The sequence below is a fragment of the Phoenix dactylifera genome, chromosome 3 (genome assembly GCF_051530095.1).
Source record: "Phoenix dactylifera cultivar Ajwa chromosome 3, Ajwa_hap1_PhDact_Kaust_v1.1, whole genome shotgun sequence".
Taxonomy (NCBI): Eukaryota; Viridiplantae; Streptophyta; class Magnoliopsida; order Arecales; family Arecaceae; genus Phoenix; species Phoenix dactylifera.
Window position 1 is genome coordinate 7,263,990 of NC_143192.1, and position 27,671 is coordinate 7,291,660.

Consider the following 27,671-nt stretch of genomic DNA (forward strand, 5'->3'; position numbering starts at 1 on the left):
TGCCCCGAGACGTCGGGATGCCCCGGCTATAGGGATGCCCGAGACGTCGGGAGATGAGTTAGCGGTCCTCTCTGACCGGACGAGCTCGGCTCGTGCTCCATCGGCTATGAGTTAGCGGTCCTCTCTGACCGGACGAGCTCGGCTCGTGCTCCATCGGCTATGAGTTAGCGGTCCTCTCTGACCGGACGAGCTCGGCTCGTGCTCCTACCCTGACTATGGTCAGGATGCCCCGAGACGTCGGGATGCCCCAACTATAGGGATGCTCGAGACATCGAGATAAGTCAGCGGTCCTCTCTGACCGGACGAGCTCGGCTCGTGCTCCATCGGCTTCAGCCAACGAGTCCGGCCCGCTCTTCGTCATTGGATTTCTCTGTCGACGCCCTCCAAAAACGGAGTCCGAGCAGAGAAGCGTCTTCAGTCGCCTCGGCGCCAGGACGCACACGGTACAAGGTACCTATTTATTTAATGTCTTTACATTACCTATTATTGGATTTCTGTCGACGCCCTCCAAAAACGGAGTCCGAGCAGAGAAGCGTCTTCAGTCGCCTCGGCGCCAGAACGCACACGGTACAAGGTACCTATTTATTTAATGTCTTTACATTACCTATTATTGGATTTCTGTCGACGCCCTCCAAAAACGGAGTCCGAGCAGAGAAGCGTCTTCAGTCGCCTCGGCGCCAGGACGCACACGGTACAAGGTGTGAGATTCGGGCTGAAGTCGGCAGCCCCAGCCGACTTCAGCCCCGTCTTCCTCTTTTGGAAGGGGCAGAACAGGGGATCGCAGACGCGATCCCCTCCGACTTCTCCGGGCACAAGGACGCCGCGGACCCTCCGCGGCTACATCGCGGACCCTCCGCGGCTACATCGCGGTGGTTTCGCGTCCACCCCGCGGCCGCACGAGCGGCCGCTGATCTCGCTTGGCCGCCGTGATTCACGCGGCGGAGAGCCATTACCATAGGGCTATAAAGCCCCTTTCCTCCTCCTGAGACTGTCACCGAGCCCTCCCTCTCCTCCGTCTCCTCCTCCTCCTCTTCCTTCCTTCCCTTCTCCTCTTCTCCGACCGGTGTACCCTCCCGACCGAGCGCCGCCCGGATCCCCCTCGCGGCCACCCCCTGTTCTGAGACCCATCTCCTTGGGTTCAAGCGTCGTCGCCGCCGCCGCCGCCTGACACCGGATCGAGCCTCCCTCGGCCGAGATCCCTCCGTCGCCTCTGCCACCGCCGGTAAGCCCTCTTCCTCCATCTGTTTTGGCCCCATCAACCGAGAGCATTCTCGGTTGATCTCGACCCCAGCCACCGCAACGACCGCCGGCCGCCACTGCGGCCGGCTGGCCGTCGACTGAGGGGTGGCCTCCGGCCACCCCGCCGCCGCTGCCGCCGCCCCTTCCTCTTCCGCTCTCCCTCTCGGTCTTCCCCTGCCGTGGGGGGGATTGGGGGAGGAAGACGACCCTACGGGCCGAACAGGGCCAAACATGGGCCCTGTTCACACTGGGCCCGATCTGGGCCCGGTTCACTGTGGGCCCAACATAGGCCCGGTTTAAAAAAAAAAAAAAAAAAATCCGAACCCGAAACCCAGATCAAACCTGAGAACCCGAACCCGAACCTGAATCCGAATCCGAATCCGAACCCGAACCTAAACCCGAACCTGAACCTGAACCTGAACTGAAATCTGGACCCGAACCCGAAACCCGGGACCCGAAACCCAAACCCATTAGACCAGTAAACAGATTATTTGCAGTTAAGCCCTTGGCAGTATGCTATTTCAGAAATAGGATTTTCAGTAATTTGTATTTGATCCCTATAGGAAAGATTTATTACATAAAGGCCCCCGACTATATTTATTTAGTCCCCTCACTCAAGTTTTATTATAGAATAGTACCCTGTAATTAAGTATTAGTCCCTGCAAAAAAATCTTATTGTATAAATGAACAAATTAGAAGCCAACCTTGGGGGCCCTATTTAGCCGAGTATGCGGGCCCATTGGGCCGAGTTCGATATGGGCCCTATCAGGCCGTGCCCATTATGGGCCAACTTTGGGCTCTGTTGGGCCATGTCCAATAGTATTATTTTTGAATTTTGCTTAGTCTGAAATTAACAAGAAATTAATTAAACTTTAACAGGTGAACCTGATCCGTCTACCTGAAGTAGGAATCAAGCGAGAAGAGGTAAGTAACTTAATGCTTCAAAGTGCATTTTCGAAATTATTTGGTAAAATAATTATTAGTGGATTAATTTTGAAACATGTTTTGTAAAATGGGTCTGGCATGTTTAAATTTCATTTGAATATTTTGTTATATGCTCTGAAATCCGTAAAATATGATTAGACAATTTATGAAATTTATATTTGTATATATGCATTCTCAGCATGGCTATGATCTGTTCTGTTCTGTTCTGGCCCCGCCAATGGGGATTATACGTTGGCCCTGTCGACTTGTAATCTGTGAGGAACCGGTTTCGACACCGTACCACCGGTGATTAGAATAGTGGTATTTGGATACCGTACCACCGGTGCTTAATAATAGTGGTGTTTGGCACCTTGTGCAACCCATGCCACTGGGTTACGTGGCCGTAGCCTATCATGTTGAGATTCTGGTATCAGAGTTTTTGAAAAAAATGATAATAAGTTTTGAAAATAGTAAAACAATGTTATTTATGATTTATTTTATTATCCTGTATTTGATCTGATATGCTCTGACCCCACTTTGGGGTATTTTGTTGCTTACTGGGCTAGTGTAGCTCATTATTTTATTTTCTTTATTTTTCAGATCCAGAGGCTTGATCGCACGGGATTGGGGAGTGCGTTAGATTTTCGGATGATTCTTCAGTTATTGGCATTTTAGTTAGTTTAGTTTGGACATTTGAATTATGTTGGCATATGTTATTTTGAAATTTTGTAAGTTCGCTTTTGAACAATTTAAATAATTATGTCAATTTTGAACATCTGTATCTGCTTTGATGTAATCCGTTGCCTTGCACGCCTGCGCGGCCCGCCGTGCGGGCGTGCGGCGTCTGCCGCGCCTCGGGCTCGGGGCGTGACAGATTAGGTGGTATCAGAGCTCAGGTTTCAGATTCCTAGGGATTGTGTTTGAAATAGTCAGACGGAGCTTAAGTTTAGGATCTTTAGGATTCGTCGGAAAGTTTGAGAGATGGGTGGACATTAGGCCATTAGACGAAGATATTTATTTGCTTTTGCTATTGATAAATTTATATTATTTTATCAAAATTTTGAAATGCTAAAATTAGAATGCAACCTAATTATGGTTGTAACCAAAGTGTGAATAAGTTATTCTGATAGTTTTCTTGGTAGAGCAATTTGTATTTCAAGTTATGATTAATTAGATTTTGACTAAATTAAGTGAAGGAATATTAATCATGAGATATTATCGTGCAATGTAATTATTTTGGAAGTTTAACTTGATATCAGGCACTGTGGATATTGCTTCTAGTTGAAGTTAATTATTTTGGTGGCAAATTAAGATTCATCTATAAAAAAAATGTTTAAAGCTCGGACTAGAAAATATTCATTGAAATCTGTATGTGGATCATGCATGGAGCTCGTATATAGAAGGAAAATATACTTGGGGATGAGACTTAAGAGTTCTTATTTGGCTCTACTTGAGACTTGAAACAATTAAGATTGATATTTTGATGGAAAGTCAATTAGTAAATCTTGAGAATATTGGTGGATTAAAATGTTTTTGGGTTGGTCGAAAATAGGACTTGTTTGATTTGGAAAAGTTCTTGATGCTTTTCCTTGTTAAAAAAAAAATATAAAAAAAAAAGATTGTTGGAAAGTATAATACTTTTGATTTTGATCGATATGGATATCATTGGGTTATTAATAGATTCTCTAAGTCTAGTAGATTTACAAGATCCCGAAATGTTTGCAGTACTGCAAATAAAAATATTTTACTTATTTGAGGAGTTGATCTCAATGTAAAATCATAGAGCTTATATCTGGGTGGAATTTTTTTGTAAATCTTTAAACTAGATTATTAGATTCTTGTGAATTAAATATTTATAAATCAAGGCCATGAGTTGATTATGGATTTTGTCTCACCATATGAGAAATGCAAGTGGGATTTCATGAGAGGCCCAAATAAGTTTAGCCTAAAGAAAAGATTCAGGATGATTGACTAGGCTCCTGAGCAAGCTAATCTAGAATCTTTTAATTATCAAAGCTTAGAATAAATATTAACTTGTATAATGGAATTGTCAAGGGAAACTAGAATTGGCTTAGTTCAAATCTGGATCTAGAATATGATTACTTGATTATATGATGGTACAAATACGACAACCATCTCAAGGGTTAATCATGACCTAGTGTACTTGGAAAGCAAGGATAAAATTTTGCTTGGATATTATATATAAAAAAAATGTTGATGATCTAGGATCATTAAGAAATTTTGGAGAATATTGATCAGAGTTGCGCAGCGAAAGTATGATGGATTGAGTCAATCTAAACTGGTCAAAAATATTGACTGTGTTTTGGTAACATGTTATTATGAAAGACTATGTTGTTCAATAATGAAAGATTTTGTTGATTCTCAGGTCAATCATGATATGATTATGTTATCTCTTGGATAGAATTTGCTATTTTTTTGGGTATGCTAAGAAAATAATAATAATAATAATTTGAGCGTATCTTGACTCGGGTTAGTTGATTGTTGATCAAATATGGTCTAATTTGTTAAGTATCTGAATAAACCATGCATTATTTGCTCCCATCTTATGATTTATGAGTTTAAGTTCAAAGCTTTGTGGCATATTGAATCATGGTATCAATACTTTGCCTTCTCAGACCTGCTCTTGTGATTTGATGCAAATCATTTTTGAGATAGACCGTTGCTATCTAATGATCATCAGTACATGTTCATTTTGTGAACTACATTTCTAGCCATTTAATGATTTGACTCTAAGGTTGGTCATTGTCCTTTGAGGGATCAGCACACTACCATGATAAGTGTATGAAATCTATTTCATTTCTAGTTCTATCCCAAACACAACTAATTTTAATCAATCCTGTTGTGAATTGATCCTGATTCGATCTCGAGTGAACGTGGACCAAGATGATAATTTCAATCTGAAATTTTAGTCAGTCTGTTATTTAGTGTTAATCTTACGAGTTATATGAATTTTTTTGATAACTGATTCAAAGTTATCTATCACACTGATTTTGATCGAGAAGAATGAGATCTTGGATTTATATAGGCTGAGCATTTCTAAATTTGAAAGACATAGATCTCTTAAATTTCGAGGACGAAATTTTTTTTAAGGGGGAGAGAATGTGAGATTCGGGCTGAAGTCGGCAGCCCCAGCCGACTTCAGCCCCGTCTTCCTCTTTTGGAAGGGGCAGAACAGGGGATCGCAGACGCGATCCCCTCCGACTTCTCCGGGCACAAGGACGCCGCGGACCCTCCGCGGCTACATCGCGGACCCTCCGCGGCTACATCGCGGTGGTTTCGCGTCCACCCCGCGGCCGCACGAGCGGCCGCTGATCTCGCTTGGCCGCCGTGATTCACGCGGCGGAGAGCCATTACCATAGGGCTATAAAGCCCCTTTCCTCCTCCTCCTGAGACTGTCACCGAGCCCTCCCTCTCCTCCGTCTCCTCCTCCTCCTCTTCCTTCCTTCCCTTCTCCTCTTCTCCGACCGGTGTACCCTCCCGACCGAGCGCCGCCCGGATCCCCCTCGCGGCCACCCCCTGTTCTGAGACCCATCTCCTTGGGTTCAAGCGTCGCCGCCGCCGCCGCCGCCGCCGCCGCCTGACACCGGATCGAGCCTCCCTCGGCCGAGATCCCTCCGTCGCCTCTGCCACCGCCGGTAAGCCCTCTTCCTCCATCTGTTTTGGCCCCATCAACCGAGAGCATTCTCGGTTGATCTCGACCCCAGCCACCGCAACGACCGCCGGCCGCCACTGCGGCCGGCTGGCCGTCGACTGAGGGGTGGCCTCCGGCCACCCCGCCGCCGCTGCCGCCGCCCCTTCCTCTTCCGCTCTCCCTCTCGGTCTTCCCCTGCCGTGGGGGGGATTGGGGGAGGAAGACGACCCTACGGGCCGAACAGGGCCAAACATGGGCCCTGTTCACACTGGGCCCGATCTGGGCCCGGTTCACTGTGGGCCCAACATAGGCCCGGTTTAAAAAAAAAAAAAAAAAATCCGAACCCGAAACCCAGATCAAACCTGAGAACCCGAACCCGAACCTGAATCCGAATCCGAATCCGAACCCGAACCTAAACCCGAACCTGAACCTGAACTGAAACCCGGGACCCGAACCCGAAACCCGGGACCCGAAACCCAAACCCATTAGACCAGTAAACAGATTATTTGCAGTTAAGCCCTTGGCAGTATGCTATTTCAGAAATAGGATTTTCAGTAATTTGTATTTGATCCCTATAGGAAAGATTTATTACATAAAGGCCCCCGACTATATTTATTTAGTCCCCTCACTCAAGTTTTATTATAGAATAGTACCCTGTAATTAAGTATTAGTCCCTGCAAAAAAATCTTATTGTATAAATGAACAAATTAGAAGCCAACCTTGGGGGCCCTATTTAGCCGAGTCTATGCGGGCCCATTGGGCCGAGTCCGATATGGGCCCTATCAGGCCGTGCCCATTATGGGCCAACTTTGGGCTCTGATGGGCCATGTCCAATAGTATTATTTTTGAATTTTGCTTAGTCTGAAATTAACAAGAAATTAATTAAACTTTAACAGGTGAACCTGATCCGTCTACCTGAAGTAGGAATCAAGCGAGTAGAGGTAAGTAACTTAATGCTTCAAAGTGCATTTTCGAAATTATTTGGTAAAATAATTATTAGTGGATTAATTTTGAAACATGTTTTGTAAAATGGGTCTGGCATGTTTAAATTTCATTTGAATATTTTGTTATATGCTCTGAAATCCGTAAAATATGATTAGACAATTTATGAAATTTATATTTGTATATATGCATTCTCAGCATGGCTATGATCTGTTCTGTTCTGTTCTGGCCCCGCCAATGGGGATTATACGTTGGCCCTGTCGACTTGTAATCTGTGAGGAACCGGTTTCGACACCGTACCACCGGTGATTAGAATAGTGGTATTTGGATACCGTACCACCGGTGCTTAATAATAGTAGTGTTTGGCACCTTGTGCAACCCATGCCACTGGGTTACGTGGCCGTAGCCTATCATGTTGAGATTCTGGTATCAGAGTTTTTGAAAAAAATGATAATAAGTTTTGAAAATAGTAAAACAATGTTATTTATGATTTATTTTATTATCCTGTATTTGATCTGATATGCTCTGACCCCACTTTGGGGTATTTTGTTGCTTACTGGGCTAGTGTAGCTCATTATTTTATTTTCTTTATTTTTCAGATCCAGAGGCTTGATCGCACGGGATTGGGGAGTGCGTTAGATTTTCGGATGATTCTTCAGTTATTGGCATTTTAGTTAGTTTAGTTTGGACATTTGAATTATGTTGGCATATGTTATTTTGAAATTTTGTAAGTTCGCTTTTGAACAATTTAAATAATTATGTCAATTTTGAACATCTGTATCTGCTTTGATGTAATCCGTTGCCTTGCACGCCTGCGCGGCCCGCCGTGCGGGCGTGCGGCGTCTGCCGCGCCTCGGGCTCGGGGCGTGACACAAGGTACCTATGTATTTGATGTTTCTACATCATTTTATCTATTTCTCTGCCGATGTCCTCAAAGAACGGACACCGAGCAGAGGAGCGTCTTCAATCGCCTCGGCGAAGGAGTGCTCATAACACCGACACATTATTGTACTAAGTCCGGTGAATCCCCGTCACGAGCTGACGAGTATCCAATCCATTTGCAAGAGAAGAATCCGGTTCGCCCCGGCAACTCGAGGCCCGGATTCGAAATTCGCCGCATTAAGAAGTCTTAAGTCCTAACGACCGCCCTAGGGCTTGGTCGAATTCTGGACTAGGCTCGGAAAAACTTTCCGAGCCCAAATCCTTGGTATAAGCACAAGCGTTGTTATACCATTAGTCGAAGAACCGAGCAATAGAGCTCGGCAAGCCAAACTCAAACTCAAACCCTGTGGCGGGAAAAGCTGAGGCCCTAGAGCCCATATCCTCGGAACCTAAAACGGATCCGAGCAGAAAAACTTAGGCTACGACAGACGAGTTTTCAAAAAAGAAATGTATATTCATTTCAAAAAGGCCCGTAGGCTAAGTACAAAATCCGGGTTTGGCCCTTACAGTATGGAAAGCCATCCCGACTTAACAAGAAATGACAAAATTACATCGGAGGCTCGAGCTCGACCACCTCGGCTTCGGCAGTACCAGGAGTGGTTGGCTCGGCTGCCGGTACCTCTTCGATGGCCTCGGCAGCAATAGGAGTAGCCTCGGGGGCGACCTCGGTCACTTCGGGGACAGCTACGGCCGCCTCGGCCCCCGGAGTTTCTGCCTCCGCCTCCGGAGTTTCTGCCTCTGTTTCCGCCCTCCCTGCTCCCGGCTGGAGCAGGTTAACATCAAAATCCGGGAGAAGCCGCCGCAGCTGATTGCGGAAATCCCGGAAGCCTTGGATCAGCCCGTTCACGCCCTCCTCAGCCATGAGTTCGTGAAACTCTTCCGACTCACGGAAGAGCTTCACTGCGTTTTGGGCGCTCCCGGGCCTCTATCTCCCGGGCCTCGTGGTAAGCGGCTCTCCGCTCGAGGCCCCTTAGCTCCTGCTCGAGCTCCGAATGTCGGAGGCGGGCATCTCCCACCTCCTGCTCGCGGGAGGCCAACGCCTGCTCGGCCTTAGCCAATCGAGCCTCCGCGGCGCGCAGCTCGGACCTTGCCAATGCGTGCGCGCCCTTCTCTTCATCGAGCTCGGCGGTCAGAGCTCGAATCCTTTCATCGGATGCTCCGACCTTCTCTTGGAGCACCCGTTGTTCGGCCTCAGAGGCCTGGTACTTCTCTTCGGAGGCTTGGTACTTCGCCTCGGCGGCCATGTACCTTCTCTGGGCCTCCTCATAGCCGCGCTGGCACCTCTGGGCTTTCTCCCGGTATTCTTGAACCAGGTGCATCAGCATCTCCGTCTCGTGCAAATACTGTAAAGAAGACAAAGGAAAACATAAGGCGCCGCTAGTAGAAAAGCAATACAGATTACTCAGGCGAAAAATTTTGCTTACCCGGACGGAGTTGCAGCGCGTAGCGTCCATAAAAGCGTTGTAGCTCATGGACTGCATTATGGCCCGGTCGACCGGGAGCAGCGCGAGCCGAAAAACTTCGCGCGCCACTCGCGGGTTTTCGAGGGCCGAATCGCCCTCGAACACCGACCAGGTGGGTGCGAAGGGCACCCGTTCTTCCGAGCTCAAAGGGCCCGAGAGGCCAGCGCCATCTGGCCTAGGTGGAGCCGACCCCGAGGCTCCTTGACTGCTCCCCGGCTGGGAGCTAAGGGGCTGGGGTCGGGCGAGCGGCTGGTCTAACCGCCGCACAACTATAGCGGGGCGTGCAAGCACGGGACCCGCTGAACTCCTCCCCTGGTCGGCAACTGGAGCATCCTGCCGACCAGGGACTTGCATCAAGGGCGCCGGGCATGGGGGCGCCATCGGGGTTCTGGAGCCCGAGCCCCCGGAGCCCGCGCCCTCTCTCCGATCAGCCTCAGGGCGCGCGGGCTGAGAAGGCCCCGCCTCGGAGACAGCGGGGCGAGAAGGCCCCGCCTCGGGATGCGTAGGGCGGGAAGAACCCGCCTCGGCCACCACCGCCGCCGAGGGAGTCGAGGTTACCGAGACCTTCTGCTTCTTTCTCGGCTCCGCGGGCTCCCCCGAGAGCTCAGTTGCCCTCTTCTCGAGCTCATCCTGAGTGATCGAGCTCTTCCGCTCTCGAGCTCATCCTGAGTGATCGAGCTCTTCCGCTCTCGAGCTCATCCAAGTGATCGGGCTCTTCCGCTCTCAAGCTCATCCTAAGTGATCGGGCTCTTCCGCTCTCGAGCTCATCCTAAGTGATCGGGCTCTTCCGCTCTCGAGCTCATCCTAAGTGATCGAGCTCTTCCGCTCTCGAGCTCATCCAAGTGATCGAGCTCTTCCGCTCTCAAGCTCATCAAGTGATCGGGCTCTTCCGCTCTCGAGCTCATCCAAGTGATCGAGCTCATAGGCCGAGCCGAGCACAGCAGGCCGAGCACAGAAGGCCGAGCACAGAAGGCCGAGCACAGAGAGCCGAGGTTAGAGAGCCGAGGCCAGAAGGCCGAGACCAGAGAGCGCCGACCAGAAAGGCAACCCCATTGGGCGACCAGCTCGGCTCGGCACCCTTGCCGAGCCGATGCCTTTACCAAATGTTCAACCCCCGCCTAAAGTCCAAGGGACTTGACAACTCCTACGGCTTGCGACCTGCCACTATCTCCAAGCCATCAAGGCATAAGATCTCCGCAGGCGTTCGGCACGACCTGCCATTAATGCATGAGACTCCCTTAAGTCTCCGATGCACTCAGGCATTTAATGAACACGGCCCAAGACGATCTCCGGATCACTGAACCATCAGAGCGTATGGCTCTACCTGGCCGCCGGTTCATTCGGTAATAAATGCACTTACCATCCACAGACCCCAGGCCCGCTACGGCCGGCGGTTCAACCACTCCAACAGGTCCGATCGACCGTGACAACTCCCTGGTTCCGGTCTGATTCGGCCCCGTTTTCCACTACGCCATAAATGGGCCAAATCGTGCCCAATTATTACAGACAGGGACAAATCCCCCGGTTACCTCCCAGGTAACGTAATCCCCTCCTATAAAAGGGAACCTGGGAGAACCAAGGAAAGACGATAACAAAAAACGAAAACAGATCCCCGAGACTGAACCCTCCGAGAAGCACAGACACAATTGAGGACATCATCCTCTTCGTCTTCTTTATCTTATCCAAATGTTCTTGCTGTCTTCTCCATATACTCTCTTCCCTGCTCTCTCCACATACTTGCCCCCTCTGACTTAGGCATCGGAGGGCCGGCGCCGGGGAGCCCGGCCACCGGTTTTCCTTGCAGGACTTGCACACCCCCCGCAGCGGAGGACGCAGCCAGCCGGGTTTTTGTAGGACAGGACTGGACGCACCACCCCTCTTCGGACGCTCCCACGCCCCGCGGTGGAGGACGCAGCCGGCCGGCGCACCGCTGTCCGCCCCCTGGAGCAGCGGAGCTCCTCCTTCCCCGGCTTCGCGGCGGCCCCCGGGTCCAATTTCCAGCAACAGTTGGCGCTAGAGGAAGGGCCCGAGTTCGCTGCCATGAAGCTAAGAAGCAAAGGGGCTTCCAATGCCTCTCGACGTCCTCCACCCAGTCCTGAGCATTCCGTCCGGAACTCGCCACCTCCGGCTGAGTCAGTTCATCAAGTTCGGCCGGAGCAGTTTGATGCCCTGGTGCAACAAGTGCAAGCCTTGGCTACCGCTGTCCAAAGCTTGCAACCCAGGGGCATCCCAACGGCACCGCCTCCTCCGGCTCCAGTTCAACCGGAGCCCCCTACAAGCGGGTTTCCCCTTCGAGTATCATGCTCCAAGTCCCAAACGCTCAGTCCAAAATTCGCCATCAAGATCTCCGGTAGATCAAGTTCCACAAGTCCAACTCGAGCACTTCGATGCGCTTGTGCAGCAAGTCCAAGCGCTAGCTATTTGCAGCCCAAAGCCTGCAACAAGTGGAGGCCCCTCCTGTGCCGCCTCCACGGAATCATGTTAAGCAGAGGAAGAAACTTTCTCCTGACTCCCGAGCCATCTCGAATCAGGCACAGCTCCCGCTGCAACAACGTATGTGGGGGCAACCAGTGAGAAGTAGTAGTCCAAGTCTTACGTCAACGAGTTGGGGGGAAAGAGAAATAAAAGCTGAGGTCTGGAGAAGGAAAGTTATGGAGCTTTAAAATGGGATTGTAAGCCTCTGTGACAAAGGGTACAAGCCCCATTAAATCCCATTATCCTTCCAAGTCTTCTGTCTTCCGGCAGCAAGCAAGAAACCAGCATGTACTCCCTCCTTACAGGCGTAAGTCCTTGGGACGGCGCCCGCGACATTGCTCCCCTTTCAGAGCGTCGCCATCACTGAAGCCCCCGTCGAGCTCATGCAGACCGAGCTCAGAAACCCGAGCGCAAAACACCTAAAAAATCAAGCCAAAGAAGGCCGGTGCCGAACCAAGTCCTGAGGGACTTCGAAGCTCGAGAGCTATCAAAATATCTCCAAAAGGTACAGGACGCCACTTTGGCTTCAAATAAATTCAATATTTTATCTATTTTCAGGTTAGCCAACGAGCTCGGCTCGTTCTCCTACCCTGACCACGGTCAGGATGCCCTGAGACGTCAGGATGCCCCAATATATTGGGATGCCCTGCCACAACGGGATGCCCCGATTCGTCGGGATGGCCCGAGACGTCGGGGTGCGGTCTTAAGTGACCAGACGAGCTCGGCTCGTTCTCCATCGGCTTCCACCGTCGAGCTCGGCTCGTGCTCCCCGACTATGAGTTAGCGGTCCTCTCTGACCGGACGAGCTCGGCTCGTGCTCCATCAGCTATGAGTTAGCGGTCCTCTCTGACCGGACGAGCTCGGCTCGTGCTCCATCGGCTATGAGTTAGCGGTCCTCTCTGACCGGACGAGCTCGGCTCGTGCTCCATCGGCTATGAGTTAGCGATCCTCTCTGACCGGACGAGCTCGGCTCGTGCTCCTACCTTGAGACGTCAGGATGCCCCAATATATTGGGATGCCCTGCCGCAACGGGATGCCCCGATCTATCGGGACGGCCCGAGACGTCGGGAGATGAGTTAGCGGCCCTCTCTGACCGGACGAGCTCGGCTCGTGCTCCATCAGCTATGAATTAGCGGTCCTCTCTGACCGGACGAGCTCGGCTCGTGCTCCATCGGCTATGAGTTAGCGGTCCTCTCTGACCGGACGAGCTCGGCTCGTGCTCCTACCCTGACCACGGTCAGGATGCCCCGAGACGTCGGGATGCCTCGATCCGTCGGGATGCCCCGGCTATAGGGATGCCCGAGACGTCGGGAGATGAGTTAGCGGTCCTCTCTGACCGGACGAGCTCGGCTCGTGCTCCATCGGCTATGAGTTAGCGGTCCTCTCTGACCGGACGAGCTCGGCTCGTGCTCCATCGGCTATGAGTTAGCGGTCCTCTCTGACCGGACGAGCTCGGCTCGTGCTCCTACCCTGACCACGGTCAGGATGCCCCGAGACGTCGGGATGCCCCGGCTATAGGGATGCTCGAGACATCGAGATGAGTAGCGGTCCTCTCTGACCGGACGAGCTCGGCTCGTGCTCCATCGTCTTCAGCCAACGAGCTCAGCCCGCTCTTCTATTTTTGGATTTCTCTGCCGACGTCCCCAAAGAACGGAGTCCGAGCAGAGAAGCGTCTTCAGTCGCCTCGGCGCAAGGACGCACACGGTACAAGGTACCCATTTACTTAATGTTTCTACGTTAATGTCTCCATATTGTCTATTATTGGATTTCTCTGTCGACGCCCTCCAAGAACGGAGTCCGAGCAGAGAAGCGTCTTCAGTCGCCTCGGCGCCAGGACGCACACGGTACAAGGTACCTATCTATTTAATGCCTTTACATTACATTACCTATTATTGGATTTCTCTGTCGACGTCCCCAAAGAACGGAGTCCGAGCAGAGAAGCGTCTTCAGTCGCCTCGGCGCAAGGACGCACACGGTACAAGGTACCCATTCATTTAATGTCTTTACATTCTCATTTATCTTTACTTGGACTTTTCTCTGCCGACGTCCCCAAAGAACGGAGTCCGAGCAGAGAAGCGTCTTCAGTCGCCTCGGCGCAAGGACGCACACGGTACAAGGTACCCATTCATTTAATGTCTTTACATTCTCATTTATCTTTACTTGGACTTTTCTCTGCCGACGTCCCCAAAGAACGGAGTCCGAGCAGAGAAGCGTCTTCAGTCGCCTCGGCGCAAGGACGCACACGGAACAAGGTACCCATTCATTTAATGTCTTTACATTCTCATTTATCTTTACTTGGACTTTTCTCTGCCGACGTCCCCAAAGAACGGAGTCCGAGCAGAGAAGCGTCTTCAGTCGCCTCGGCGCAAGGACGCACACGGTACAAGGTACCCATTCATTTAATGTCTTTACATTATTTTATTCTTGGACTCTTTTCTGCCGACGTCCCCAAAGAACGGACTCCGAGCAGAAAAAGCGTCTTCAGTCGCCTTGGTGTAAGAACGCTCACAGCACCAGGACGATCGATGACTGAACTACTTCCTTCGCCCGAGCCAAAAAGCAGCTCGGACTCGGAAGTCGGGGGGTAGTGTTGGTGGAAAAATGGACCACCCCACAAATGTAATTATAGCACCCAAATCCATCAGCAAGCTCGAGCTCATCCTAAGTGATGGAGCTCTTCCGCTCTCGAGCCCATCCTAAGTGATCGGGCTCTTCCGCTCTCGAGCTCATCCTAAGTGATCGGGCTCTTCCGCTCTCGAGCTCATCCTAAGTGATCGAGCTCTTCCGCTCTCGAGCTCATCCTAAGTGATCGGGCTCTTCCGCTCTCGAGCTCATCCTAAGTGATCGGGCTCTTCCGCTCTCGAGCTCATCCTAAGTGATCGAGCTCTTCCGCTCTCGAGTTCATCCAAGTGATCGAGCTCTTCCGCTCTCAAGCTCATCCTAAGTGATCGGGCTCTTCCGCTCTCGAGCTCATCCTAAGTGATCGGGCTCTTCCGCTCTCGAGCTCATCCTAAGTGATCGAGCTCTTCCGCTCTCGAGCTCATCCAAGTGATCGAGCTCTTCCGCTCTCAAGCTCATCAAGTGATCGGGCTCTTCCGCTCTCGAGCTCATCCAAGTGATCGAGCTCATAGGCCGAGCCGAGCACAGCAGGCCGAGCACAGAAGGCCGAGCACAGAGAGCCGAGGTTAGAGAGCCGAGGCCAGAAGGCCGAGACCAGAGAGCGCCGACCAGAAAGGCAACCCCATTGGGCGACCAGCTCGGCTCGGCACCCTTGCCGAGCCGATGCCTTTACCAAATGTTCAACCCCCGCCTAAAGTCCAAGGGACTTGACAACTCCTACGGCTTGCGACCTGCCACTATCTCCAAGCCATCAAGGCATAAGATCTCCGCAGGCGTTCGGCACGACCTGCCATTAATGCATGAGACTCCCTTAAGTCTCCGATGCACTCAGGCATTTAATGAACACGGCCCAAGACGATCTCCGGATCACTGAACCATCAGAGCGTATGGCTCTACCTGGCCGCCGGTTCATTCGGTAATAAATGCACTTACCATCCACAGACCCCAGGCCCGCTACGGCCGGCGGTTCAACCACTCCAACAGGTCCGATCGACCGTGACAACTCCCTGGTTCCGGTCTGATTCGGCCCCGTTCTCCACTACGCCATAAATGGGCCAAATCGTGCCCAATTAAAACGGACAGGGACAAATCCCCCGGTTACCTCCCAGGTAACGTAATCCCCTCCTATAAAAGGGAACCTGGGAGAACCAAAGGAGGGGAAAAACAAAAACGGAAACAGATCCCCGGGACTGAACCCGCCGGGAAGCACAGACGCAATTGAGGACATCATCCTCTTCGTCTTCTTTATCTTATCCAAATGTTCTTGCTGTCTTCTCCATATACTCTCTTTCCTGCTCTCTTCACATACTTGTCCCCTCTGACTTAGGCATCGGAGGGCCGGAGCCGGGGAGCCCGGCCACCGGTTTTCCTTGCAGGACTTGCACACCCCCCCCCGCAGCAGAGGACGCAGCCAGCCGGCGCACCGCCGTCCGCCCCCTGTAGCAGCGGAGCTTCTCCTTCCCCGGCTTCGCGGCGGCCCCCGGGTCCAATTTCCAGCAACAGTTCCCATACTTTATTCGTTCAAGTTATATTTCTCTCTGCTTTCTTGTCTTCAGACCTCAAACCCCCACCCAAAGGGCCTAATTTTTCAAAAGGAACCTTTTTTTAAGAGGATTTTTCAATTCAGCTCTCAGAACAAATCCATAGCCTCAACAACCATCCGCCTTAAAATCTATTTGTATCACTATCTCCTCACCTCTTCCCTACGCATCAAAATATGCCTGTGCTTATGGATTCATATAAGATACTGTTTCGCGCTTTTCTCCAATTAGAATCCGGTTTATGGCCATTAGATGAAAACCCATTAGAGATTTTACCCAAAAATAGATTTTTTTTTCATTAGCAACTCCGGATCAAACCTTTTCCAGATAGAAATAAACTAAAATTAGCGATAAGTTGCTTCAAAAAAAAACAAAAAAAACAAAAAAAAAATCGAGAATAGAAGGACGGGGCAGATGAGAAGATGGGCTCACCCGTCGATCGACCCTCGAGATCACCAGATCGGAGCGTGCTGTGGAGGATAGAATCGAGAGCGAGAAGAGCAGGAGAACGAAGTGAGGCACCGTCGGCATCATCTCCCTCGATCGGGCCAGAGTTAGGGATTCGAGACTCGAGACGGGGACTTTTGTAGTCACATAGGGGGCCAAATCCACGAGCGTCGGTTCGGATAACATTCAATGAGATTACATGTACGGCCTCAAGATCACCGTCCATCCGCGATTGGACTCATCACTGATGGAGGGCAAGCCGCCGGTAAAACTTGTATTGGAATTTTTTTTTTTGGTCTACTTACCCTTCTAAATATTAAAATTTATATAAATATTTTTTAAAAATTACTATTTACATATATATATATATATATATATATATATATATATATATATATATATATATATATATTATTTTATTTTATTTTTTAATATATATATTTATAAATATATATATATATTTATTTTATTTTTAATTATTTTAAAATTAAAAATAATTGAAATACTCTTGAGCGTGAATGAGTCCTTCATTTCCAACATTACTGCTATCGCTATCGCTCACTCTAAGTGCGAGAACAAAATAGGTATTGAGGGCGACTCGGCCACTGTGGTTGGCTAGATTAAGGATGGCTCTAGCTCAATAGAAGCTACCCTATGCTTCGAAATATTTGAGCTATGGTGAGCAATGGAGTGACCTTTTAGGCGAAGTATGCATCCAGAGTGGTAAACGAGGCCGTAGATTGGGTGGCGTCTTACGTAGCCAGTCACTCTAGAGGCACCCTATGGGTTGGGATGGAAAAGCTGCTTAGAGCGTTGCAGGACTTTTTATTTTCTGACTTTATTAGATATATCCATACCAAATATGTACGAATCATTCGTTTTAGCAAAAAAAATAAAAAAAAAATAAAGACATTCTGAGTATAGAAAAAAAATGGCAAGTAATTCAATAGCATGATTCAAGATCTCAATTAAACTATATTATCGTTTCTCATGGCCAAATATTTTGATTATTCAAAATAAAAAATGATGGAACAAGTGTTCTGCCTGCTGCCATGGAAGAGCAGCGTTCTTTGGTTTCTCCTAACGACTCTGCTCTTCATCCAAGAAGTCCTTGATCTCTAATGTCACTGCAGCCACAGCCGTCCTCCTGAGAAAATGTTGGAAAAAGTGTTCTATCTGCTGCTAAGAAAGAGAGGCAATGGACAATGAACTCTCACCGAAGTGGAGGCGGGCTAGGACTCTACCCGCTTAGCCCAGTTGTTTGATGACCAGCTCGTGGAGAGGATCCGGTCAGTAGCGGTTCCAATTTTTCCTAGTCCTAATGTGCGGGTATGAAGCTCGACATGCAGCTCTAGAGTCGAGGTTTGCGATGTTCTCGGCCTTCTCCAAAGTGGGCAGGACACAGGGGTCGACTGCGCTTGGTTATGGCGGTTCGGTTTGCATTCAAGGGCAATGTTGTTTTTCTGGAAGGTTGCCCAGGATAGGCTACCAATGAGGCTAGTCCTGAATAGTAGGGGCATACAGATTCCTTCCTAGTGCCCCTTCTACCATGCATTGTTCCAGTGCCACCATGCCAGAAGGATTTGGGAACTAGCCAGGGTTCCTCTCGAAGGCTGGCATGACTCGGCATCCTTTCTGCAAATGACTAGATGGTGGCTGGCATCACTACACTCCGGGCAGGCGACTATAATGATAACATATATGGCATATCAAATCTGGCTATCTAGGAATGCCTGGACGTTTGACAAGAGTTGTCTCCCCCCGCGGCTCGTGGTTGAGCAGGCTTGGAACCAGGCAGCTGAGGTTATTCAGTCATATTTATCGGATGGACCCTTGATAGCTCGGGACACCTAGGGCTCCTCTTTTGCTCATTGAGCATTCCGTACGCTGTTCTTCACATGGAAGCCCCTACCCCCGAACTTCCTCAAGGTAAATTTCGACGGATGTGTACTTGATGGTGGGAGTAGGGGAGGGCAGGCTTCATCATCAGAGGTCCGGACTTCAGGATGATTGCGGCTGGGGGCTGCCAGATCTTCGACATCTCGGTTCCGGGGCGGAGTTGAGGGCAGTCTAGTCCGGCTTGAGTTATGTCCGATGCCTTTTGCCTGCATGTGCTGTAGTACTGGTGGGCGATTCGACGACAGTTATAGGTTGAATCTAGCAGAGTGCGGGTGGTGTGGGCGATAGCCACCTGCAGCTCAGGGACATTTGGGCTATAGTGTGGGGGGGATGGCCATTCAGGCAAAGCATGTGTACCGTGAGGTTAATAGAGCAGCAGATTGGGTAGCCTCTTACGTGACTAACCATTCTGGAAAGACTCTTTGGCTAGAGGAGAAGGACTTATCCAGAGCTCTTTGAGAATTGTTATCTTGTAACTTTTTTGGATGTATCCATACCCACCATGTATGTTACATCCGCTATAGGAGAGAGAGAGAGAGAGGAGGCATTCTTAGGTTTCTTGCTGAGCGGACCGTGCTCCTCATCCAAGAAGTCCTTGATCTCCGCCACCGTCCCCTGAGCGCGAATGAGTCCTCAATTTTCAACAACATTGCCGCTGTTGCCACCCTCCTGAGCGCAAGAGCAAGAGAGGCAGAGAGAACAACAGCGAAGTTATGTCAGCTGTTTTAAAAAAATGTTCTGAACACCGAAGAAAAAGGCGAGTAGTTTAATAGATTAGCATGATTCAAGATCTCCATAAAACTTTATCATCTCTCATGGCATAATATTACAGATATTCAAAACAAAAATGTTGGAAATATGTTCTAATTGCTGATGCAGAAGGGCAGCATTCTTTGGTTTCTTGCTGGGTGGATTGTCTTCCTCATCCAATAAGTTCTTTGAGATTACTACAACCACGCCACTTCCCGAGAGCGAGGGAGGGCGAGTGCAAAAGCGAGAGAAGGTGAAGTTTTCCTTCATTTTAAGGTGTCTAAATTGTGCATTTTCCCTTTTTTTTCAGGTTTTTTTTTCGGATTTTGGGGAGAGATCTAGCTTTCTATTATATAGATAGATAGATATTGTACAGTCAAAAATTAAAATAATAAAAAGAACGCGTTCGAGAACCACTTTGAAGTAAGAGTCGCAATTTATGATCTGATCTATCAATCTGATCCACGAACAATCCGCTTTAAGCAGATTTGGATTTTGACATAAACGGATTTGAATCATAAATAGGTCAATTTATCCAAACTAATTTATTAAATAGGTTAGATTCCAGTTTAAATCTTTGATCCATTTAATCTGTTTTAACTCATTTAATAATTGGGTCGGATTATGACCTCTTATAGTTCAAATCTGGCCCGAGGGTGACCATGCCGGTGGAGCCAAAGGAGCTGCCAGTGCTGAAAGGGGAAGACGGGAGCCACCTCTTGCGCGACAACTGTGGTCCTGCACAAAGCCTCACCGGTATTTCCGGTGAGAACCCTTTGACGATCAAGTTAGAGTGAGTAAATTTGGTCCAACCAAAGGTCCCTTAGAAATTACCTGACCGAGCTATTTATAGCGGCGGTGGAGTGGCCCAGGTGACGGAGGTACTATCAGTCCCCATCATGAGGGGGTATGGCTCTGAACCGGATGGCGTGCAGCTCAGGTAGGCTGGTGACGTGCGGTACAACCCATTCTTAAGAATGGTAGGGCGTTGACAGTCATAGCAGGGTATGGCCGGAGTAGCCAAGGTGTCGTTTGACTGCTGTTGGCCGGTTACGGAGACATGACACGGCAGTGTGGTAGAGTACGACCATGTAGGTGGGCGTAGGCCCACACAAGGATGTGGTCGTTGACGAGGCCGAGCTCATTAAGTAGTCGCGTCATGCATTCGGCGAGGTCGGCTTGGTGGAGACTGGGAGTAGTTCGATTATCCAAGTTCCGAGGTATACTCGAGGGAGTGCTCCAAGCTCGAGGGTCGGAGTGTATGCTGTGTATCGCTGGGGTTGGCATCTCAAATTTGGTCGGGACGGGTTGACGTTTGTCTGGAGGCACCCCGAACTTGGTCGAGGAAGTTGGCGAATATCTGAAGTTAGTAGAGCTTTAGGAAGAGTTCCGAGGACGAGCTGGCCCTGGACCGAAGTGAAGATTCAATCATTCATCGTTGATGTTTACTGGGCCGAAACAGGACGGCCTTTTAGTTGTGGGCTGGACGATTCATTTTTCCCTCTATCATGACCCGACCCATTCAACCTATTTAAAATCTGCTTAACCAATTTTTGATCTGTTTAATCTAACTTGCTTGACCAGTTAAACTTATCTAAATCTATTTAATCTATTAAAAACTCATCTAATCTATTTAATCCATTTAACCTGACTTTACTTATTTAATAATAAATTATATGAGTCGATTTAAATTTAATAAATAATTTAAATTTAAATTAAAAATTTTAATTTATTTCTTAAATAAATTAAATTTAAATTAATAAATTTTCGATCTGTTACGCATGTAATCCGATGCGGCACCACCCGACCTGGTTGCCACCCGTGCCTGAAGCCTTGACTCTTTGTTTTCTTTTTTTTCTTTTTCTTGTTTTGGGCTAAAGAAGCCTTGACTCTTCCGGGCCCATAAACTACAGCAGCAAAAGGAGGACTCGGCCTGGTCGAGGAGGGACTTGATGCCGTCCTAGTCGGAGAGATCGGCCGGCGGCGACGGCACGAGGACGGAAACGAGTTGAACTCAGAGGCGAGGAGATCGACGGCACGAGGAGGGTCACGAGGATGGGGAAAATTCAGATAAGCGCTTCCAAGGCCTTTGCGCTGCATTTTCTGTGCGCCGCGGCCTTGGCGGCCGGCTACTGCCTCGCCCGAGATGTCTACGCTCTCAACCTCATCTCCGATCCTGCCCAAACCCTCCACCTTCTCCTGGTAAAATCGAACCCCGCCTCCTTCCTATATTTCGAATCCCTTCCCGTCCTCATTATTCTCCACTGCAGGTCTTCGAAGCGCCGGTCGTTATCGGAATCTACAGTTGGATTCGTCGTGACCCTGACAGTTGCTCGGTAACCCTGCCATCTGTTTCTATTGTTGCTCCAAATTCAATTTTGGTCCTGTTTTTTCTGTTAGTTTATGATCTGAAGATGAGAGTCTTTGGCAGTATTTGAAGGCTGTTGGGCGAGGATTGCTCGGGCTTCCCATTGGTAAGATTTGATTTTTTGGGGCTTTCCGTGATTTTTAAATTTGTAATTTTAGGAGATATTTGGAAATTGTTTCTGCTGCGTTGGTTTGGGGTAAGGTAGATGACACCACAAGTGCTTCATTAACCAATCTTCTTTTGGCAAATCATTCTCGAATTATGCCACGATCTTGTTTAGATACTCTGTAGAGAATTATAGATGGCAGGAATGCTTTCCATGGTCTCTGTACAGAAAATTGAAGGCAAAGAAAGATCCTAAAACCAAGTTGTATAATATTAGTGTTTGGTTTGGTGTCTGCTGAAGTTTGCACGATAGGTTTTTGGGTAAAAAAGCTGTAGATAGTGTGATGTATCTCAAGTCAATTACCTCATTGTCAAATTTTAAGTTTTGATTGTTAAGTGCTGCTTGTCAGCTATCAAAATTTACTTTTTATAGGAAAATTATCGCCAGCAAGGTCCAATGGCTGTAGATTAGGAAACCACTTAGCAGCAGATGTTAGCTTGTGTGTTATATGGTTATAACTCGAGCTCACCATATATTTGAACTCACTTTGTGAGCCAGTTGAGCATGAGCTACTCTTGAGCTGAGCATGAGCTTCTTCTTATATTTGTTTGCCAATGGCTTTTTGGGTTCCGCTGGGGTATAGGTGACACTGATGTGGCTTGAATTTGGCATGTGTTTCAAATTTTATATTGTTAAGGAGTTGCTTATTGAGGCCCGAGCTATTCATGAACTTGTTCGTTCGTTCATTGCTCTAGTCATCAATCCCATCTTTTTTTTTTCCGTTCTTGAACCCAACAAAGGAGGTATTTCCAGGTATGGATCTTTGTAAAATGTTTTATTCATGATATATAAAGGTCATCGGTTGTACCAATCTTAATTCAGAATAGTTGTGCAATGCTCTGAAAAAGAAGAACAACATAAGCAATACAACTAACTTGCATCTTAGTGACCAAGGTTTATACTCTTGATAATATTTGTTGCTCCTAATAAATTCTACATTTGTCTCTCTATGCTTTTTTTGTAATTTTCTAAAATCAACATTTCCAGTCAGGGGACTACTTCAATTTCACAATGTGAAATTAGCTATATAAGTAATTAAACAAGGGCTAAACTATGCAAGCTATATTGAATGTCTACATATACAATGTTAGGTTGATGCAATTGATGAAAATTTACTATCATTCTTTTATCTACTAAATGCTCTATGTTAGCAATAATAGAATTCCAAGGTCACTTAAATGATGTCATGGTGATAAAGTGATAACTCTGAAGTTTTGAGGTAACATTTGGAGGTTCTGATCTATGAAAGAACTCAGCCATGATGAAGAATCTTTTTTTGAGGCTATCAACTTCAAGCACATAATGAGGTTTTATTAAATTGGAGTAACAATTTTATTAGTCCCTTCCAAGTGTTTCTATGGAAGTTAGGATTCTCTTATCTTGAGAGAAGAGTAACGTATTTGTTGACTTTAAACCTTATTAAACCTGCATTTACTTAGAGTTTAATATAGGTTTTTTTGCGTGTATACTCTCTAATATTTAATATATTCAATAACATCCTTTGTCCTCTCTTATATTATTCATGATAGTTCTGACCATTCAACTTTGTTTTCTCCCTACGCTGGTAGTCTCTATTTTCTCTTATTCTATACATGATATTACTTGAGGATTTGGTATAATTTAATGTGGCTTTTACCTTTTAGGGGCTTCAATAAATGCTTTTGGGGCAATTGTTTTGGGTGCACCTATTGGCATTAAGTAAGTATAGACCAATGCTGTCAGTTTTTTCCCCTAATATTATGTTTCAAATTTTAATTATTATAAGCATTGGTGGCATATGACAAAATACACTCAATTTAAAGCCCCTTTTCTGAGCATTGAGTTGAAAACTATTTCTTGAATGTGTTATGGATAAATTTAAAATAGATAAATTATTCATCACTATTAAGGCTTTCATATTTTTTTGTCGGATGCAGATATTTGACAAAGACAATCTACTGGTCATTTCTCATGTCATTATTCACTGTAAGTAACTCATTGTTTGTTGTTTATAACTACCTCCGGGTTAGTTTAGCAAAATATAAATGATAATGCAAAACCTGCATAGATAGATTCTAGTTTGGTTTGCTATTATGCAGATGATTCGTTTTACCAACTTATGTATTCTTGTTTTAAGCATCACAGAATACCTATCCTAGCCATTTTGTTTTACTTTTCTTAATTATTTTATCTGATCCTTATGGCTTCCCACCCTGTCATTATCATAATCAATCTAGAAAGCTCATACTTTGCTTTATTTTCATTATTTTTAGCTCACTTTTATCCTTTATATCAGCTTTCTTGATCGAACGCTTTGCTCCCACCGAATCTTTTTTAAACAGATCTCATTTTCCTTAGGAAAAAACATTCCAGATCCAAAGAATGATGAAAATTCGAAGAAATACCATTTTGCTAACACTTTTCCACCTTGGTCATCTTATCTTATGTCAAAAGTCAGTTCTTAAGTCAGCCAGCATCTGATCCATCAATTCTAGCTTCAACATCCAATTTTGCTCCAAGCAAAATGGAACTTTGAACCCCTATCCTTCAATTTTAGGAACCTTTCTAAGGCATTGCTAGAAAAATGCCTTTCACTTGAATTGGACATTAATTTCACTCATCTAGTCCTCATTCTCTTCTTAATGATGATGATGGTCTATTTATCTGTTAAAGCAGCAGTGCTTTTAGTTGTAGGCCTGATTATAGATAGTAAATATGAGAAATTTTGGATTCTGTTTTGTCATCTTTGTAGCGACCCAAAAAATCGGTACATAGCCATGGTGATGACTAGATTAGCTTTAAAGGGAGGACATCTAAATGAAAGTTTGTTACTGACAAAATAGTGGCCATCATCTATGTTACATGGACTTGAATCTGTGTCAGGTGTGGCTACATGTCTAAGCCTGAGAGCCTTTCAATATCTAAGAATTTCTTATTATGTATCCATATCCTAGTGTCATACCAGTGCCTATGTTTAAGTGTCGGGTGTGGATATTTTAGGCTCAATTGAATGGTCCGGGTAACGTAGACCTTGATTGCTTAAATGGGCAAAGACCACGGACTTGACCAGACGATTAGTGGTCCTCCTTTCAAGTTAAAAAAGGAGAAGACCAGCAGGCCTCGGCCACCAAAATACTAATGGGCATTACATTATGGCATGACTGATACATTCATTTTCATCTCTACAGAATCAGATCAAACCAATATTATTGAATTTAGATACTACCTAATAAAATGCAGATCTACCACCTTGAAGTAAATTAGTTTGAGAATGGAGGGAAAAATCAGCAACTCATGACTTGGGTATTTTGAGAAAGAAATATAACTTAGCTGAATTTGGGTTAATTAATTAACCTAGTTAAGAAGATGTACTTGACGAACTTTAGCTGTGTTCCCTGTTTTTATTAAAAATGTTGCTAATTTCTGCTGCGGAGAAAGATTCATACTCTACAAGCATTTATATAGACATGAGACAAGTGTGCAGATTCAATCAAATCGCTAGTGACAATGCTGTTGGTTTCCTGGCAGTTTGTTCCTGCATCTTGTGTTTTTGGCAAATCGAGGATGGATTGGCAACGTATTCTAGCTCATTCCAAGTAGGTATTCCCATGCTTCTCTATGTGCCAATTCACATTCACAGGTTGCTAATTATGTGAAGCTACTAAGCCTTTTGCTTTAGTTCTAAATTGTTGTTCATCACTAGTTTGTTGCTTGCTATTCCTCTTAGTTTGTTTTAGTATGTTGCATTTGTTTACAAATTGGTAGTGTCCAATATGCTTTTTGCATTATGAAGTATATTGTCTTTTACAGGCCAATGGAAGGTGTGGACTATATGATTTCTTTACCAGCACATGGAGCTGTTATCGGTGCATGGCTTGGTGCTTGGCCGATGCCACTTGATTGGGAAAGGCCATGGCAGGTAATAGTTCTTTTGTTATTAGTTCTTGTCTGAAGAGGTTATAAATTGAATGTTATATATTTGATCTCTCCTGTAGGCTTTTGCTACCTTGTAGATGCCAACCTAATGTGTCTCACCATTTAAGATCACTGCTGTCTAAATTTATCTTGGATTTTGCTGGACGTTAATGGAGATATAGGAGAAAAGTAGATGAAACTAAATTTTCAACTATCACTTGGAGATCCAGATGTAATGGTCTTATGGTTGTTTTTAATTTAAAGGCATAATTAGGATACTCGTTTGTCCCACATCCATTGCCTGATATTATCTTTAGTATTGCCTAGCAGAGCTGGATTTGGCCACATTCAAGTGGATCTCCACTCAAATCTGGTAATGTCTATATTGGACAATAAGGGTTCCATATTGATGATGTGAGCCGTTGGATATGATCTACTACTCTAAACTGCTTATATACAAAAAAATCGTGGAATTTGGAGATCCCTAGCCTATGCATCAAGTGATCAAAAAAAAAGAAGTGTTATTTAAACTTTTGGACCATTTGATGTATAGGCTAAGCGTTGCCAAACTATATGATTTTGGTTTGTAAGTAATTTAAAAAGAGTAGATCATATCCAATGGCTCGGATTATCAATGTGGCACTCTTATCATCCAATGTAGAGCTGACCAGATCTGAGTGAAGATCCACTCGAGTGTAGCCCAGTCTAGCTCTTGCTAAACTCTAGCAAACTCTAGTATATCTTTTTTGAGCAAACTCTAGCATAAGACATTGTCTTGTAGGAAATTAGATTTTGTCTACTGAAGCCCACGTAATTCACGATCAGTCTCAATTTTCTTTTTTGGTTCCTCAGATATTATGTCTGATAACAATTCTCATTGTACGAAATATAAAAATTTGAGTAAGAGGGTACTAGTGATGGCCCTTGGAAAAGAATTTACTGTATTGCCTCTCACCCTGCTTTGGAGTTGCAGGAATGTGGTCCTCTTTCTGGTGACATTTTGAGATTATCATATATCTAGAGCATTTGTTGGAAATAGTTTAAGCAATCTACATCCATACAGCATAGAAATTAACACCTTCTAATTATTTTGGTGCCACCAGAACATTGCTTTAAACTTTTTACATCACGTATTGATGATCTAAAACCTGGCAATCTCCTGTATTGTTCAAGGGAGCTCTCTATAATTTCTAATGGCTCCTAATTATGAGGCGGCCATGGAAAACCATGGAGCATGTCTCCCAGTTTCACCACCTACTTATCCAACAAAGCTTTTTCTTTTTCTTTTCAATCTTGAAATCTTGATGGTGTAGTATTTTCTTTTTGTTTTGTTAGGTTCTAATATGAAATTTATTATGTATGTAGGAATGGCCTATTTGCGTCACCTATGGTTCTGTTGCTGGATATTTGGTCGGGATGTTGGCTTCCTCGGTGTTCATACTAATTCTCAGAAGACAGGATCCTGTCAAAGTTGACTAACTACCAGATCACAAAGGGACTTATTTTGGAGTTGATGGCCTTGATCTCTTGTAACCATCGCCAGCTTTTTAATGTCAGGATGTATATGCTGTTAATCCATGTGCCATTACGTAAGGGTTTAGCCATGCGGCGTCGATCAGTTTTGATTTTAACTTAAAATCACTTGATTGTCCTCTCTTAAGTGAGTCCATTATTTTTTCTTCTAGAATTTATCTACATGATTCTCCATTTCTGATGAGCTGATGGTATATAACTTGTTACTGCCTTTTTTTGGCAAAGGAAAATAAATCATAACTCACAATTGTGCCTTCTAACCTTTCCTTCTGATCATTAAATGTATAATAATAACCATAGCTGATAAATTTTGGGACTGCAGGTTGATGATAACCATAACCATAAGGTTTTGCCAGCCTACCAACCCATTCTGGCCAAAAGAGAAGACTCCCATCTCTTGCAACTAGTCTCTTGTCAAAATTACAATTATTTGAAGAGGAAAATGGCCCCATGCATTCTGAAATTGTTCATGCGAGAAGAGGTGAAACTGTTGTGTGTTTGATTATATGAAAAGTTGTTAAAAAAGGTTTAAGCTATCAGGGAATGAGTTAATGATATATGTTAGGCATAACATCTCTCTCATGTACAGTTGGGATCATGCATATGGAGTTTCAAAGGAGCAAGATGACAAATAGACCAGGTTAAGTAAATAAATAATCAAATCTAGGAGGGGTTTTAATTCATGATCTTTGGTAACCTGAGCTTTGATACCATCATAGTAGTTAGATAGTTGACCCCAGAAGCTGAAATTATTAGAGAATTAGCCAACAGTATATGTTAGGCGAAACATAAATTGATTGCAAGTCTGGCTACTAAA

The 27,671-nt window shown here is 46.2% G+C and overlaps 2 protein-coding genes across 4 annotated transcripts in view; one reads left to right on the plus strand and one right to left on the minus strand.

Moving 5' to 3' along the window:
* Window positions 1–16,403, minus strand: part of LOC103704938 (Ribophorin I) — a 51,661-nt gene extending 35,258 nt beyond the window's left edge. For 2 of the 3 annotated variants that reach the window (XR_003385244.3, XR_003385245.3), the window contains exon 1: window positions 16,230–16,403. Coding sequence is in view for 1 of the 3 variants with exons in the window: in XM_008788463.4 (XP_008786685.3) it covers window positions 16,230–16,331 (102 nt within the window). In the remaining 2 variants the exon portion in view is untranslated. The remainder of the gene's footprint in view (window positions 1–16,229) is intronic. The other variant, XM_008788463.4, reaches the window with a different exon arrangement.
* A 4,384-nt stretch (window positions 16,404–20,787) lies between these two features.
* Window positions 20,788–27,114, plus strand: LOC103704937 (phosphatidylinositol-glycan biosynthesis class F-like protein). The gene is made up of 8 exons (XM_008788462.5): window positions 20,788–21,095; window positions 21,164–21,229; window positions 21,325–21,367; window positions 23,071–23,125; window positions 23,344–23,392; window positions 24,935–25,002; window positions 25,217–25,325; window positions 26,687–27,114. Exons 1-8 carry the CDS (start codon window positions 20,949–20,951, stop codon window positions 26,798–26,800), a joined length of 651 nt encoding a protein of 216 aa, XP_008786684.3. The 5' UTR covers window positions 20,788–20,948; the 3' UTR covers window positions 26,801–27,114.
* Window positions 27,115–27,671: the final 557 nt, after the last annotated feature.

Excerpts from the sequence above, each read along its gene's own strand:
- LOC103704937 (XM_008788462.5), top strand. The coding sequence starts at position 20,949 with ATGGGGAAAATTCAGATAAGCGCTTCCAAGGCCTTTGCGCTGCATTTT. Across the intron at positions 21,368-23,070 it reads ATTGCTCGGGCTTCCCATTG|GGGCTTCAATAAATGCTTTT; the intron begins GTAAGATTTGAT and ends TTTACCTTTTAG. Across the intron at positions 25,326-26,686 it reads ATTGGGAAAGGCCATGGCAG|GAATGGCCTATTTGCGTCAC; the intron begins GTAATAGTTCTT and ends TTATGTATGTAG.